Source organism: Crotalus tigris, unplaced genomic scaffold, assembly GCF_016545835.1.
Source record: "Crotalus tigris isolate CLP2741 ecotype Arizona unplaced genomic scaffold, ASM1654583v1 scf7180000018330.590113, whole genome shotgun sequence".
Classification (NCBI taxonomy): domain Eukaryota; kingdom Metazoa; phylum Chordata; class Lepidosauria; order Squamata; family Viperidae; genus Crotalus; species Crotalus tigris.
In genome coordinates, this window is record NW_024096945.1 from 453,112 (window position 1) to 467,740 (window position 14,629).

At 45.6% G+C, this 14,629-nt stretch overlaps 1 protein-coding gene across 4 annotated transcripts in view; it reads right to left on the reverse strand.

Annotated features, from left to right (window-relative positions):
- Positions 1-13,064, reverse strand: part of ACACA (acetyl-CoA carboxylase alpha) — a 268,972-nt gene extending 255,908 nt beyond the window's left edge. For all 4 annotated transcript variants that reach the window (XM_039350417.1, XM_039350415.1, XM_039350416.1 and 1 more), the window contains exon 1: positions 12,716-13,064. In XM_039350417.1, coding sequence (XP_039206351.1) covers positions 12,716-12,834 — 119 coding nt within the window. In that variant the 5' untranslated portion in view covers positions 12,835-13,064. The remainder of the gene's footprint in view (positions 1-12,715) is intronic.
- Between the last annotated feature and the right edge of the window lie 1,565 nt (positions 13,065-14,629).

Here is a 14,629-nt window from a genome sequence, read left to right on the forward strand (position 1 = left end):
CTCACTGGGTAAAGATTTGTGCAAAATGCCAGGCTAGGTGAATCACAAGCTGGAATTAAGATCGCCGGGAAAAATACAGGTAGTCCTCAACTTACGGCCAGCACGGAGCCCAAAATTTCTGTGGTTAGGTGAGAATTTATTAAGTGAATTTTGCCCCTTTTAATGACCTTTCTTACGAATCACTGCAGCTGATAAGTTAGTAACCTGGTTGTTAAGTGAATCCGGCTTCCCTATTGACTTGGCTTGTCAGAAGGTTGCAAAAGGGGATCACGTGACCCCGGGATGCTGCAACCATCATAAATACGAGTCAGTGGCCAAGCGTCTGAATTTTGATCACATGATCATGGGGATGCTGCAAAGGCTGTAACTGTGAAAAACGGTCATAAGTCACTTTTTTCAGTGCCCCCGTAACTTTGAACGGTCACTAGATGAACTGTTGTAAGTCAAGAATCCCTGTATCAACAACCTCACATATGCAGATGACACCACTCTCATAGCAGAATGTGAAGAGGAACTAAAGAGCCTCTTGATGAGGGTGAAAGAGAAGAATGGAAAAGTTGGCTTGAAACTCAACCTTAAAAAAAACTAAGATCACGGGATCCGGTCCTATCACTTCTTTTGCCAATAGAAGGGGAAGAAATGGGAACAGTGACAGATTTTATTTTCCAGGGCTCCAAGATCACTTCAGACAGCGACTGCAGCTATGTAATTAAAAAGACACTTGCTCCATGGGAGGAACGCTATGGCAAACCTAGATTAAAAAGCAGAGACATCGCCTTGCTGACAAAGATCCAAACAGGTAGTCCTTGACTTACGAACGCAATGGAGCCCAAATTTTCTGTTGCTAAGTGAAATATTTGCTAAGTAAATTTTGACCCATTTTACAACCTTTCTTGCCACAGTTGATAAGTGAATCACTGCAGTTGCTAAATTAGTAACATGGTTATTTAGTGAATCTGGCTTCCCCATTGACTTTGGCTGGCAGAAGGTCGCAAAAGGGATCACATGATCCCAGGACACTGCAACCGTCGTAAACACGAGTCAGTTGACAAGTGTCTGAATTTTGACCACGTGAGCATGGGGACTCTGCAAAGGGTGTGTGAAAAATGGTCATAAGTCACTTTTTCCAGTGCTGTTGTAACTCTGAACGGTCACTGAATGAATTGCTGTAAGGTGAGGACTACCTGTATACTCAAAGCTATGGTTTTCCCAGTAGTCATGTGTGGCTATGAGACTTAGACCATAAGGAAGGCTGAGCGCTGAAGAATTGATGCTTTTGAATTGCTGGAATTGGGTATGTCTAATCTAATGAAGAGAAGGACAAGGGGCGACATGATAGCAGCGTTCCAATATCTCAGGGGCTGCCCCAAAGAAGAGGGAGTCAAGCTATTCTCCAAAGCACCTGAGGGCAGGACAAGAAGCAACGGATGGAAATTGACCAAGGAGAGAAGCAACCTAGAACTAAGGAGAAACTTCCTGACAGTTAGAACAATTAACCAGTGGAACAACCTGCATCCAGAAGCTGTGAATGCTCCAACACTGGAGGTTTTTAAAAAGAGACTGGACAGCCATTTGTCTGAAATGGTATAGGGTTTCCTGCCTGAGTAGGGGACTAAATGACCTCCAAGGTCCCTTCCAACTTTATGATGATGATGATGGAGAAGGCCCTTGAGAGTCCCTTGGATTGCAAGGAGATCCAATCAGTCAATCCTAAAGGAAACCATCCCTAACTGTCCTTTGGAAGTACAGATCCTGAAGCTGAATCTCAAATATTTTGGCCACCTAATATGAAGAGAGGACTCATTGGATCCTGATGTTGGGAAAGACGGAAGGAAAAAGGAGAAGGGGACGGCAGAGGAGGAGATGGTTATATGGTGTCATCAACGCAATGAACATGGATTTGTCCAAACTCTGGGAGAGAATGGAGGACAGAAAGGCCTGGCATGCTATGGTTCATGGGACTGTGAACACTTGGACATGACTTAGTGACTGAACAACAAAAGCTGGTAAAGATAAAACAAAAATCTTGTGACCAGTGTTTTGTTCAATTTTACTAAGGTATAACTTAAGTGCAAAAGGCCCCCCAACTCAACACTGATTCTGCAAACTGGGCAGCATACAGATTAAAAACGTACAATTTCTAAAAACGAAAAGTAAACATTGTAGGGAGAGCAAAATATCCCAGCCGGAGCAAACATTATACAGCAGAGGGACACACCCTGAGAAACAAACCAAAACAGATTTTCAGAGATTATTCTAAGAGGTTTGCAAAGTTGGGGGCCGTCTGAAATTCCAGAGAGATATTATTCGGAAGGCCACATCAGCACAGAAAGGATCACTTCCCAGATCCCATCAGGTGACATCACTTAATGGATGGGACATGAAAACAAGGCTCCTCTGTTGAATTTCACAGGATGGTCAGAAATGATGGGAGAGAGGCCGGTCCCTCAGACAGAATAACAGAGTTAGAAGGGACCTTGGAGGTCATCTAGTCCAAACCTCTGCTCAAGCAGGAAACCTTATATCATTTCCGACAAATGGTTGTCCAATCTTCTTCTGAAAAACCTCCAGTGTTGGAGCACCCACAACTTCTCGAAAGCAAGTGGTTCCACTAATTAATTCTGTCAGGAAATTTCTCCTCAGTTCTAGGTTGCTTCTCTTCTTGATTAGTTTCCATCCGTTGCTTCTTGTCCTGCCTTCAGGTGCCTTGGAGAATAGGTTGACCCCCCTCTTCTCTGTGGGAGCCTTTAGATATTGGAACACTGCTATCATGTTACCCCTCATCCTTCTCTTCATTAAACTAGACGTACCCAATTCCTGTAAGCGTTCTCCTCTGGAACTAAGCCATGAAGGGCTTTAAAGGTGATAAGTAGAATCGTGAGCTGATCCAGGAGCCAACTGGCAACCAATTCAGTTCCAATAGCAGAGGTGGTTATACCAAAATGCATCCATAGCTGCATGTGTGGCTTTACATGCAGCCTTCAACTTACAAGCATTTATTCGGTGACCAACTGAAGTTAAAACGGCACTGGAAAAAAGTGACTGATGACCGTTTTTCACACTTACGACCACGGCAACATCCCTGAGGTCACACGATCAACTGGCAACTGGCATGGTTGCTACAGTATGTCTCCGGGGTCCTGTGATCAGCTTTTGCAACCTTCTGACAAGCAAAGTCAGTGGGGAAGCCAGCTTCACTTAACAGCCCTTGTTACTAACTTAACGGCAGCGACTCACTTAACAACGGGGGCAAGAAAGATCATAAAAACTCACTTAACAGCTGTTTTGCTTAGCAATGGAGATTTAGGGCTCAACTGTGATCATACATTGAGGACTACCTAAATTCTGAACCAACTGTAGCTTCCAAGGGGCGGCCCCATGTGGAGTGCTTTGCAATAATCTACCACAAAGTTACCCTGGTTCCTCTTTTAACTCTTTCTCCTACAGAATCACAGGCTCAAACCTTGACCACGCCATGGCCAACTCAACAGGACCTCCTTTGAGAGTCCAGCTCAGAATAGGTCTTTATATGACAAATGTTTAGAGCATTCATCACAGCAACCCTTGTGTGTGGTCAAAAATTGCCAACAAGGGACCTTGGATGCGGTTGACCTCTACCTCCAGTCTCCTCCTTTCTCTCCATCAGGGATAACAAAGGAGCAATTACATTCTGGCATGCCAGCTAAGGATCTCCTTGTCAGGCCCTTGAGAATCACTTCAATCCAGGGTCTCTGAAATTTTGTACTACTAGAACAGCAGTTCTCAACCTATGGGTCGCGACCCATTTGGGGTCGATCGACCATTTTTCGGGGGTCGCCAAAGAAGGTGATCCGCCATTTTCTCTCCTCAGGGGGCGCGCCGCGCATGCGCAGAACGTTTGTGTGACGGGGGTCGCCATCACACAAACGTTGAGAACCACTGTACTAGGAGAACCCTTGAAATAGTTTCCAACTTAGGGAACCCTGAATAAAAGCTGTATCTACAATTCATGGCATATTAGCATGACCTGTAACCTGGAAATGTAATAGTTCTAAACAGTGGTGTGCTTCAGCCAGTTCGTACCACTTCGGAAGAACCGGTAGCTAATTTTTTGTTGCCCAGGCCCAGAATGGACTTCAGGAAGCAGCATCCACACAGAGAACCGGTTGTTCACATATTTGAATCCCACCACTAGTTCTATAATAAAATAATGGAATTAACTTAATTTAATTTAATAATAAAACAGAACAACGTCATAATGTGTCTATTTGCGAATAAGCCCATCTGTGGATAAGGAGACCCTCAAATTTTTCACCGAGATAGCATGAAAAATATACCACCCACCTCAAAATGTTCATACATTTTAATTTTTGCAATTAGCTTATCTGCAGGCGGTGGATTTTTCATGGTACTTTAGTTAAAGAATAATAATTCAAGGTCTGCTTATCCATGCATGAGCTGATCCGCAAGTATATATGGCAGTGTTTTCCCACCTTGACCACTTAAAGGTGCGTGGACTTCAACTCCCAGAATTCCCCAGCCAGCATGGGTGCAGTTTTTCCTGAAAACTCAAAATAAATGCCTTTTTTTGGACAAAACTGTCATAAAATGCAGTCATGTGACCACAGGGGAGAACCGTCAGAACTTTGAATCCAGGTCATAGGTGCCCCATGGGTTCATCAGAAGTTTGAATGGTTGCTAAGCAACCAGTCATCAGTCAAGGACTACCTCAGGGGTAGGCAACCTTGGCTCTTTTACGAGTCATAAAAGAGCCAAAGTTGCCTACCCCTGGATTATCTGTACAGCAGATTACCAGCATATTTATTCAAAGGTCAACTTTATAATGGCGATTGCTCTCAATAAAATATTTTTAGATTGCTTCACGTTTTACATAAACAGAAATGTCGCCATGAGGCAGATTTCCTCACCTGGTTGTTTTGCAGATTATGAACTTCAATTCCCACAATTCTCAGAAATTGTTTCACTGGATTAGGAATTCTGGGCATTGAAGTGTATATAATTGGAAAGGGACCAAGATGGAGAAGGCTGGCAGAAGAGGCTAGAAATACTTATAATATGACCTAAAAAGCATGCAATTGAGCTGGGATCAATTTGTGATTTCTTTTTTTCTGCAAAAAAAAATTCAAATAAATGTAAATACAATTGGAAGGGGTTTTAGAGATCATCCAATCAGTTTCAATTGCAGCATCTTTGACAAATGAAAGTCCAACTTTTGTTTAGAACAGTGTTTCTCAAATTTGACAACTAGACAGACTCCTGGCTGGGGAATTCTGGGAGTTGAAGCCCCTGCATCTTAAAGTTGCCAAGGTTAAGAAATTCTGGTTTATTTATTTGTATCCCACCTTTATTGTTTTTACAAATAACTCAAAGTAACAAACATATCCAACACACCTTCCCCCTCCTATTTTCCCCACAACAACAACCCTATGAGGTGTGTTCGGCTGAGAGAGAGGGACTGAAGAAATAGAAATAGAGATATAGAGATAGAAATAGAAATATAATAGAGTAGGATAGGTTAGGATAGTTGGAAGGGACCTTGGAGGTCATCTAGTCCAACCCCCTGCTCAGGCAGGAAATCCTATACCCTTTCAGACAAATGGCTGTCCAGTCTCTTCTTACAAACTTCTAGTGTTGGAGCACCTACAACTTCTGGAGGCAGATTGTTCCACTGATTAATTGTTCTGTCAGGAGGATTACCAAGATGATGAAGGCTCTGAGACCAGCCTTATGAGAAATGGTTACAGTTAGAGCTTGACTTACAATCATTTGTTTAGTGATCGAAGTTACAACAGCATTGAAAAAAGTGACATGACCATTTTTCACACTTTTGACCGTTGCAGCATCCCCATGGTCATGTGATCAAAATTCAGCTCATATTTGTGACAGTTGCAGTGTCCCAGGGTCATGTGATCACTTTTTGCGACCTTCTGATAAACAAAGTCAATGGGAAGCCAGATTAATTTAACAACTGTGTTACTAACTTAACAACTGCAGTGATTCACTTAACATCTGTGGCAAGACAGGTTGTAAAATGGGGCAAAACTCACTTAACAACTGTCTCACTTAGCAACCAACATTTGACGCTCAACTGTGGTCATAAATCAAGGACTACCTGTATTTATTTATCAATTTAGATTTTTTTAATATATTTGATTAAAAAGGCACCCAACTCCATAAATCTATGTGGTATCAATATCAAGATGATGATATTGTTACTAGAGAGTAATTTCAAAAAATTAAAAATTATAGTAACAAAAAATCTCACAGCCAACACACATTAGTAAAGCTAAAAGAAAATGCCATTTATAACTGAAACCAACAATATTAATAAGAACAAAGCAAAAAGCAATACTCCAAAAGCAAACAAACAGGGTCTAATCCAGGGTCTTCAAACTTGGCCCTTTTATGACTTGTGGACTTCAACTTCCAGAATTCCTTAGCCAGGCATGCTGGCTGAAGAATTCTGGGAGGTGAAGTCCACAAGTCATAAAAGGGCCAAGTTTGAAGACCCCTGGCCTAATCTAATGGATACTGCATCTTGCAAGAGAGGTTTATGTATCATCCTGGAAAAAAACCAATCTTTTAAAGTCTTCCTAAATGGTAAAAGAGACGGGGCCAACCAAAAATTTAAGGAGCAGGTGGAGAATTTTCCAGAGAGAAGGTATATTTTATTTTATTATTTTATTTTATTTTTAAAATTTATAAGCCGCCCCACTCCCGAAGGACTCTGGGCGGCTAACAATAAAAAACACATAAAACATAACAAAACAACAATACAAAAACAATCATCCAGGGGTAAGGTTTTATAAACCCCAGGCCTGCCGGAAAAGCCAGGTCTTAAGTAGCTTACGGAAGACCAACAGGGTGGGAGGGGTCCTAATCTCCAGGGGGGAGCTGATTCCAAAGCGTGGGCGCCATCACAGAGAAGGCCCTCCTCCGCGGCCCCGCCAAATGGCACTGCTTGGCCGACGGGGCCTGAAGGAGGCCCAGCCTGTGGGATCTAACCGGACGTAAGGAACTATGAGGTAGTATATCTCCTATGTCCCATCAGGTAACACTGCTTCTGTTTGAAAACTGTTAATTTAATGTATAGTATATGCAGAATTTAACCTCAGTATAACCACCAAAAAACAAAAAATATATATTAAGAGGACCTATGATAGCAATCTTCAAATATCTGAAACTATGTCATACAGAATTGGTAACAGACTTAAGATTAGAAACATTGAGTTTAAATCAGAAGGAAATAGAATCAGGCTAGACTTCAGAAATAGACTCATCACTGCCTTCTGGCATTAATGATGTTACCTAGTTTGGTAATGAAACGTCTGTAAGAAAACCACCTAGTTCAGAAAGCACTGAGGACCCCACACATCAGGAATAACTTCCTGACTATCGGAATTGTTACCTGGTAGAACAAAGAGGTGTAATCTCCTTCACCAGAGGCTGGATGATCATCTGTCAAAGATGTTCTGGTAGATCTTAAGACTGAACAGACTGTTGGAGTTCATAATCTCTAAGGCACCTTCCAAATTTTGATTTTATAATTCAACAGCATCTTAAAATGTTATGCAGTATTATTCTCCTGTATCAGATGTTTAAATTCAACATGCATTCAACAGTTTGTTTTTTACATTGTTTAGTCACCCAGAGTCATCTTGTGATGAAATGGGCGGCAAATAAATTTAATTAAATAAATAAATTCTCTAGATCCGTGTTTCTCACATGACCCCAGGACGCTGCAACCTTGCTTGTCAAGTGCCTGAATTTTGATCGTGTGAACAACCGTGGAGATGCCCCGACGGTTGTAAATACGAGCCCCGGTTGTTACGTCACTTTTTTCAGTGCGGCTGTAAATTCAAGCAGTTGCTAAATGAATGGTTGTAAGTCAAGGACTACCTGTATACAGTTACAAATGAAAGCTATTAAATAAATGTTTCATTTGGACAGATTCATTCAATCAGTACTTGCTGCTTTATCACAGGTAAAATAGGCAAATGTATTGTTCGCTAGGAGGCAATCGGAGCCAGAATTTTAATCTAAATTTCTGTCACAGGATTCATGTGTTTAAGCACATTATAGGGCAGTGGTTCTCAACCTGTGGGTCGGGACCCCATTTGGGGTCGAACGACCATTTCACGGGGGTCGCCAAACAATGCAGTCCGCCATTTCCCCCCCCCCTTTTCCTTAGCTGTGCTACTCCCTTTTATTCTATTGGCTTTTGAAAGCCAATAGAATAGACTCTCTTGAATAGAGTCTAATTCTATTGGCTTTCAAAGCCAATAGGAATTGTCCAGGCTGTCTCTGCCCTGCTGAGCCCGCCAAAAGTCCCATTCTGCAAACGGTGCTGCACCAGTTGAGTAGTCCTCGACTTACAACTGGTTGTCCTCGACTTACGACCGGTTGGGGGTCGCGGCATTAAAAAGGTTGAGAACCACTATTATAGAGCCAAGCTTCCAACATTATGATTAAGGTTCTGAAGTAGAAATAGAGCAGGGGTGGGGAACCTTGGCTCTTTTATGACTTGTGGACTTCAACTCCAACTCAACTTCAACATGGCTCAGCTTGGAAACCTCTCCCTTTCCCCTCAGCATGGCTGGCTCAGGAATTCTGGGAGTTGAAGTCCACGAGTCATAAAAGGGCAAGGTTCCCCAGCCCTGGAATAGAGGAATCTAGCTCCCAATCAGCTTTTTGGCTTGGAGCACCCTGTGCGACTTTGGGCCAGCCTCTTTCTAAGCAAAATCTACTTCACAAGGTTGTAGCTGTGGACACAAAATCTGAGAAGCGAATGTTATATGTGCTGTGGGAAAAGCAGGGTGGAACTCTAATAAATGAATCAATATTTTGATCACAGGCTTCATGATTATCTTTGCTTGATATTAATTAGTTATTAGTGATGCAATAATGAGGAGTCCTTGGTGCTCTCTGAGCTTGGTTATTTTCTTGCTGATGTTACATTACCCAAACTAGGTAACATCATCAGGGCTAGAAGGGAGTGGATTTTGCTCTCTGTTTATATAAAATGAGAACCAAACTCCACTCCCTACTAACACTGATGATGTTACCTAGTTTGGTAATGAAAGGTCTGTAAGAAAACAGCCCAATTCAGAGAGCACCAAGGACCCCTCATTTCAACCCTGAGCTACAAATATTCTAATTTATTGATACAATAATTCTCAGGAAGGAAAATTCACAGAGTCTACATCACAGCCTTGAGATTTCCCTGATTCTTGAAACTGCAATTTTTTTTTATCCATGGCAAAGTAGATACGAACCATTCTACAACTCTGCTGTCTCCAAACTGTCCCAGGCTCATTGGTAATTCTATTCAACAAATACATGAACGATGATACCAAAAATGTTTATTTTGTCTATAATCTCTGGGATGATTAAAAAAGAAAATGAATGACCACAGGTATCAGATGAAAAGCTTTGAAACTACTGAAGGCGGATTGCAGTTGATTGAGAATTGAATGATAAAGACTGTGAATCTCAGAACAGAACATATGAACAGATGTTTTTACACCCAGAACAGATCATCTGGCTTCTGGAAAGATCTTAATCAAACCTCTTTGGTACACATTCCCATCCCTACCTACATAAATGTTTATATATTATTTCAGTTTGGGCATTTGGGAAAAACACTCAGCATATTTCAAATCATTCCATGCCATAGAGCAAACATGTCAAACACAAGGCCCGGGGTCCGGATGCAGCCCACAAAGTGGTTTCATGTGGCCCGTGAAGTCATCCTGGAAACAGTGAGGGAACGGCCCCCGCTGCCTTGGCCCTGGCCCAGGCTGACCGGGAGCCAATGTACAATTTTGTGGTGGCCATCTATGCTCCACAAGGCCATCTGGAAACAGCGAGGAACCAGCCCCTGCCGCGTAGGCCCCACCCCCTGGGTGCATGGTGGGGAGGTGTCACCCTTTGTGAGGAATGAAGAAATGCACCATTGCCTAGAAGTGGCCAGCAAATGGCCCTCGCCTACTTCACATATCCGGCTTGATGGGCTCTGCCCTGGTCTCACCCCTTTCTGCCAGAGACCCTCAAATCTGTCCCACTCCTGCCCAGGCCCCCACAGGCACCCTTGACGTAGAGTTGGCCATGCCCACCCAGTAGGCTACACCCACTCCATCCACGCCCACCCAGTAGGCTGTACCCACCCTGGCCACACACACACACCCAGGGCAACCACAATGCTGATGCGGCCCTCAATGAAATTGACACCCCCACCATAGAGAAAGAGAGAGGGAAAGAAAAAGAGATAGAGAAAGAAAGAGAGAGAGAGGAGGAGAGAGAGATGGGGAGAAAGACAGTGAGAAAGAGTAAAAAGAAAATGAGAAAAAAGAGAAAGAGGACAAAAAAGAGAAAAAAAGAGAAAGAGACAAAGTCCAACAAATTTTAGCTGATCTTGGAAATGTAAATCTTACACATGAAAGCCTTTGGGCCAGTCATTCTCTCTCAGTTCAACCTACCTCACAAGGTTGTTGTGAGAAAAACAGGAGGAGAAAAGAGAATTATGTATGCTCCTTGCCTTGAGTTACTTATAAAGTAATAAAAATGGAATAAAAATCTAATAAATAAATAAGTAAGTTGGGACAAGCTGGATTTTCCTTGGAGATGTGGCCACCGAAAAACCCCAGGGCTTTTGACTAAAAGAACAAAAAGAAGACAAGGAGCAAGGCTAAATCATTTTGATATTGCTGTCAAGAATAGATTATGGCAGGGCTTTTCAACCTTTTCATCCACTGTACCACTTTTAGGATATGGCAATATCCGAGTACCATCAGTCGCTAGCAAGGTGTCAAAAACTTGATGACCAAAAAAAAAAAAAAGGAAAAAAGTGATAAAGTACAGGTAGTCCTCGATTTACAACAGTTTGCTTAGTGACTGTTTGAAGTTACAATGGCACTGAAAAAAGTGCCCCCCCAAGGCATAGCCAAGCAAGACACTTGCCTGTCCGCCCGGCGGCGCTCTTCCTCCTGTCCGAAGTTTTCATTGTTGTGAGCATGTCTGTTGAGGATTGGCAGCGGGGGTGGGGTGGGGGGGTGTTTGGTCTTTATTCCCCCCGTCTGCTGGGTGGTTGCAGCAGGTTTTGGTCACTTCACATGACCCTGGGACACTGACTGTCATAAATATGAATCAGTCGCCAAGCATCTGAATGTAAATCACAAGACCCTGGAGATGCTGCAACATTCCAGCTGACTGGCGCTTCTTCAGGTCTCAGCAGAAGTGCCAGGATCAGCGCCGAGCTCCAGCTGGAGCCTGGCGCTGATCCTGGCACTTCTGCTGAGCCCTGACAGCCCTGCAGCTCCTGCCATCTCTCATTCAGGCTTGTGCGGTGCTGATAGCAGTTCAGCTTATTCCCCTCCCCCACTACCACTTTTCTAGGATGGTCCCGTACCACCTGCCAGGTGCCAATGTACCACAGGTGGTACCCGTACCACTGGTTGAAAAGCCCTGGATTATTGTCCATTATCTTCAGTCCCCATCAAGGAACTCAACTCAAAGGAGATCATTTACAAGCCCATTCTAGGGCCTTCTCTTGCTTTTTAATTCTGACCAGCAACCAGATCTATTAAAAGGATTGAGGCACTGGGGGAAAATATGCTGAGAAGGTAATGAAAAGCCTGTGGCCAACTCTGCATCCTGAAACACCTGTTGAATGGTTTATTTCCTTTACTAACAGTTCTCCCTATTTTCTTCCAGTTTGGACCCTTTGAAAGATCCCTTCCTCCATGGAGGTTTGAGGGCTGGGCCTTGATCCAATCTCCCAAAATCAATGCACCCACATCCTTCTGAAAGCAAGGAATGGAGGGCCTGTATCTGCAGCTCCCTAAAGTCCCGAACAGCTTCTTGATCAGCAAGAAGACCCAGATTGAGGTTCCCTTATCTTTTCGGAACAGCACAATCAAGTACAAGTGAAGTCAACAGAGGGAAGACACTTCAAAGACTTTAAAAGCAGGATTTCTCAACCTAAGCAACATTAAGATGTGTGAACTTCAACTCCCAGAGTTCCTCAGCCAACCTGCACACTGGGGAGTTTTGGGAGTTGATGTCCACACGTATTAAAGTTGAGAAACATTGCCTTAAAGTACATAGGGGGAGAGGGGGAAACGATCTTGACTTTCCCCATTTTACTTTCATCCAGAGTGTCTGACTACAATTTCACCATCAGTTCCCAGGCTTATTTACATAGGGTTGTTCAACAACCACTTGTACCGCTGATCCTCTGGGGGTGGAGAACAAGCTTTGTGGCTCCCTTTCCTTCCCGGATCCCGTTCCCACGTTTCACAAGGGCACCCCACACACACATACTCTCGATCCCCCAAACCCTAACCCAAATTAGCCCAGTTTAGGCACCAGATCGTACCGAGCAGGTGTTTCTTCCTAAACCTGGAGGGTCTCTTTGATGGACGAGGAAAAGGATCATGAGCTAGTTGGAGATCCCTCCAGGAGTCTCCCCTATCTGGATCCTCAGCGCCCCTTGAAAGGGATCCGGTGCCAGAGACCACCTGCTTCGGGTCTCCAAGGAGCGCAATCGGAAGCGGGAAAGGCGAGCCGGGCGGAATGAAGCAAAAGCGGGAAGACAGAAGGAAAGAGAGGGAGAGATGGGAGGGTTCCCCCATTCAGATGGGGAGGGGTCCCCCTTGATCCCGATCCTTCCATAGCGCCTAAAGGGGGCGCCCCTCTGGCCCAGAAGGCTGCTCACCTGAAGGCGCTCGCGGGCCACAAGCGGGGATCCCCTCCGGGCGCTCCGGGCCTGGCGCAGCAAGCCGCGGATGCTCTGGCGGGTGGCGTGGACGAGGCGGCGGGCAGGCGCTCTCCCATTCAGCGGGAGCGCATGGGTGCAAGAGCCCGGCCCCAGGCAGGCGCCTCGTGCTGGCTCCCACTCTGCAAATGCCAAACCCTGCCGGCTCTCCGCGATCTCCCGGGCTCCCTTGGCCGGCAGCCTTCCGCGGGCAGCATCCCTCCCGGGCGTGGGGCGATGGGGGAGGTTACTCCCGGTCAATCCCCTCTAACCCCTCCCCGGCCGCCTCTCTCTCTCTCTATCTCTCCCCGCCTCCCCGCCTCCCCAACCCACTTCCCCGTCCCCGGCGCAGTCACACGCGCTCTCCCCATTGGCGCAGCGCTCTCACCCGAAGCCGTGGGCGTCACCATTCAGGCCAACTCTGGGGGGGAGGAGCCAATAAGAAGACGGCAGTGGCTGAGCGGATCGCCCCGCATGGTTATTGGTTCTTGGGGAATCCGCCAGGAGTCAGCCGTCGCTGCTGTCCGGGCCTGGCTGGAGCTCCGCTGCGCGCCCCCAAGCGGTTGGGGAACTGGCGGCAACCTGTGCCACCGCTGGGAGGGTGGTGTGCATAGAGGGTGCCCCACCCACAAACACACACAAGTGGAGGGACGGCCCCAGGCGCACCGACGCGTGGGTGGCAACCGAGCCTCGTTTGCACAAAAGATGGAGCGTGGCAATTGCCGGTCACCGCGCAAGGGCCGGTTTGACTTCGTCCTGCAACTCCGTGGATGTAAAAGCGCCTGGGTTGTTTTTGGGGGGTGGGGATTAATAAGGATAATTGGCGTGGCTATTGGGGGGGGGTGAGCGTGGGAAATAAAAAGGAAATGAAATAAAGCTGTTGTGATTTGTGTTTCCCAGGTTTGAGAGCCTAGCCGTCGGAGGTAACCTGTCTCATGTTTGACACGACTACATTTCGAATATCGAATATCCGGACTGTGAGGGGGGGTCCTTGGTGCTCTTAGAGTTTGGTTCTTTTCTTGCAGACGTTTCATGACCCAGCTAGGTAACGTTATCAGTGCTGGTTGGGACTGAGGACCACGGAGCCCTCATTTCAACCTTGAGCTACAAATATTCTCTTTTGTCAGGAGTTGGGCTGGAAGCCTACAGGTGTTTTAGATTAGAGGAAAGAAAAGGAAACAAGATTCATAAGGCAGGATAAGACAGGCCATCATGTGGTGTTTGAGGAGGGGGATTGCAGAGGAAGGTTTGGACGATTTTCCCCCTTGATTTAGTACAGTGGTTCTCAACCTGTGGGTTGGGACTCCATTTGGGGTCAAACGACCATTTCACGGGGGGTCGCCAAACAACGCAGTCCGCCATTTTTTTCCCCCTTTTCCTTAGCTGTGCTACTCCCTTTTATTCTATTAGCTTTTGAAAGCCAATAGAAGAGACTCTCTTGAATAGAGTCTAATTCTATTGGCTTTCAAAAGCCAATAGGAATTGTCCAGGCTGTCTCTGCCCTGCTGAGCCTGCCAAAAGTCCCATTCTGCAAACGGTGCTGCACCAGTTGAGTAGTCCTCGACTTACGACCAGTTGGGGGTCATGGCATTAAAAACGTTGAGAACCACTGATTTAGTACAACAGTGGTCCCCAACCTTTGCGGCTTGGTGGTTCGGCTGGAGGGAAGAGGGGAACTAGGCTGCTTGAGTACCTCATGCAAGCAACATGCACGCCGGCCACTCATGCGGCCCAGTTCCTGTCCCCCCCTAGCCGTGCGAGCTGCAGAGTGCAAGCACACGTGTGCGCACCGGCCTGTCAAGCTGTGTGCATATGTGTGCCGTCCCACTGTTCATGTGACCCGGTTGCAAATAGGCCACAGCCCAGTAGTGTCCG